At 63.0% G+C, this 1842-nt stretch overlaps 2 protein-coding genes across 2 annotated transcripts in view; both read left to right on the top strand.

Annotated features, from left to right (window-relative positions):
* LOC116835240 (scavenger receptor cysteine-rich domain-containing protein DMBT1-like) overlaps nucleotides 1-1842 on the top strand; it is a 633172-nt gene that overhangs the window by 99199 nt on the left and 532131 nt on the right. The window lies entirely within an intron of this gene.
* Nucleotides 84-1842, top strand: part of LOC116823121 (ephrin type-B receptor 3-like) — a 3795-nt gene continuing 2036 nt past the window's right edge. The window contains exons 1-2 of the mRNA XM_075070509.1: nucleotides 84-482; nucleotides 1394-1609. Coding sequence (XP_074926610.1) covers nucleotides 366-482; nucleotides 1394-1609 — 333 coding nt within the window. The 5' untranslated portion in view covers nucleotides 84-365. The remainder of the gene's footprint in view (nucleotides 483-1393; nucleotides 1610-1842) is intronic.

Genomic DNA, 1842 nt, shown 5'->3' with positions numbered 1-1842 from the left:
TAATTATTTCGGTTTCTTTTCTCACTCATTTCTTTCTTTCTTTCTTTCTTTCTTTCTCATTAATCCTTTCTTCCTTTCTTTTCTCGTTCATTTCTTTTTCTCATTAATTCTTTCTTTCTCATTAATTCTTTTGGTTTCTTTTCTCACTCATTTCTTTCTTTCTTTCTTTCTTTCTTTCCCTCTTTCTTTCTTTCCCATCTCGCTTTTCATCCCCTTGTTCTCCCCGCCCGGCAGGGGAGTTCGGGGAGGTGTGCCGGGGCCGGCTCAAGGTGCCCGGGAAGAAGGAGAGCTGCGTGGCCATCAAGACGCTGAAGGGGGGGTACACAGAGCGGCAGCGCCGGGAGTTCCTCAGCGAGGCCAGCATCATGGGGCAGTTTGAGCACCCCAACATCATCCGGCTGGAGGGGGTGGTGACCAGCAGCACCCCAGTCATGATCCTCACCGAGTTCATGGAGAACGGGGCACTCGACTCCTTCCTGCGGGTACGGGGGGCCCCAGTACGGGGGGAGGGACCCCAAAAAAACCCAGACACCCCCAAACGACCCAGACCATGGAGAATGGGGAGCTCGACTCCTTCCTCTGGGTACGGGGGAACCCCAGTATGGGGGGTGGGACCCCAAACCCCCCAGACACTCCCAAACGACCCAGGCCATGGAGAATGGGCGCTCGACTCCTTCCTGCGGGTATGGGGGAGGGACCCCAAAAACCTCCAGATACCCCCAAACGACCCAGTCCATGGAGAATGGGGCGCTCGACTCCTTCCTGCGGGTATGGGGGAGGGACCCCAAAAACCCCCAGACACCCCCAAACCACCCAGGTCATGGAGAATGGGGTGCTCGACTCCTTCCTCTGGGTATGGGGGACCCCAGTTTGGGGGGAGGGACCCAATCCCCCCAGACACCCCCAAACCACCCAGGCCATGAGAATGGGGTGCTCAACTCCTTCCCCTGCCATTGTGAGCCCACCCCCATGCTCCCTGGGGTCCCGCCCCTGATTCTGTAACCCCACCCTTGTCCCTGTAGCCCCACCTCCAACCCCTGGTGCCACACCCCTTCCTCTGAGGCCCCGCCCCCAGCTCCACCCTTGCCACTGAGGCCCCACCCCCAAACCCATGGCCCTGCCCCTGGAGCCCCTCCCCCTGCATTGACCCTGCCCCCTGATGCCCTGCCTCTTCCTCTGAGGCCCCACCCCAGTCCTGCCCTTGCCACTGAGGCCCCGCCCCCAAACCCATGGGCCCTGCCCCTGGAGCCCTGCCCCCTGCATTGACTCTGCCCCTTCCTCTGAGGCCCCGCCCCAGTCCCGCCCTTGCCGCTGAGGCCCCGCCCCCAAACCCATGGGCCCTGCCCCTGGAGCCCCGCCCCCTGCACTGACCCCGCCCCCGTCTGCCCCCCAGCTGAACGAGGGGCAGTTCGCGCCCATCCAGCTGGTGGGGATGCTGCGGGGCATCGCCTCGGGGATGCGCTATCTGGCCGAGATGAGCTACGTGCACCGGGACCTGGCCGCCCGCAACATCCTGGTTAACTGCAACCTGGTCTGCAAAGTCTCCGACTTCGGCCTCTCCCGCTTTCTGGAGGAGAACTCCTCTGACCCCACCTACACCAGCTCCCTGGTAGGGCCCGGACGCCGGGGTTCGCGCCGCCTCGAGGGGGGCAGGAGTCCTGGATTCTCTGCCTGGCTCTGGGAGGGGAGTGGGGGCTGGGAGCCCGGACTCCTGGGTTCTCTCCCCGGCTCTGGGAGGAGAGTGGGGGCTGGTGGGTTAGAGCAGGGGGGGCTGGGAGCCAGGACTCCTGGGTTCTCTCCCTGGCTCTGGGAGGCGAGTGGGGGCTGGTGGGTTAGAGCAGG

Source organism: Chelonoidis abingdonii, chromosome 11 (assembly GCF_003597395.2).
Source record: "Chelonoidis abingdonii isolate Lonesome George chromosome 11, CheloAbing_2.0, whole genome shotgun sequence".
In the NCBI taxonomy this organism is placed as follows: domain Eukaryota; kingdom Metazoa; phylum Chordata; order Testudines; family Testudinidae; genus Chelonoidis; species Chelonoidis abingdonii.
The sequence above is the reverse complement of the archived record's forward strand: the minus strand, read 5'-3'. Positions and strand labels throughout refer to the sequence as shown.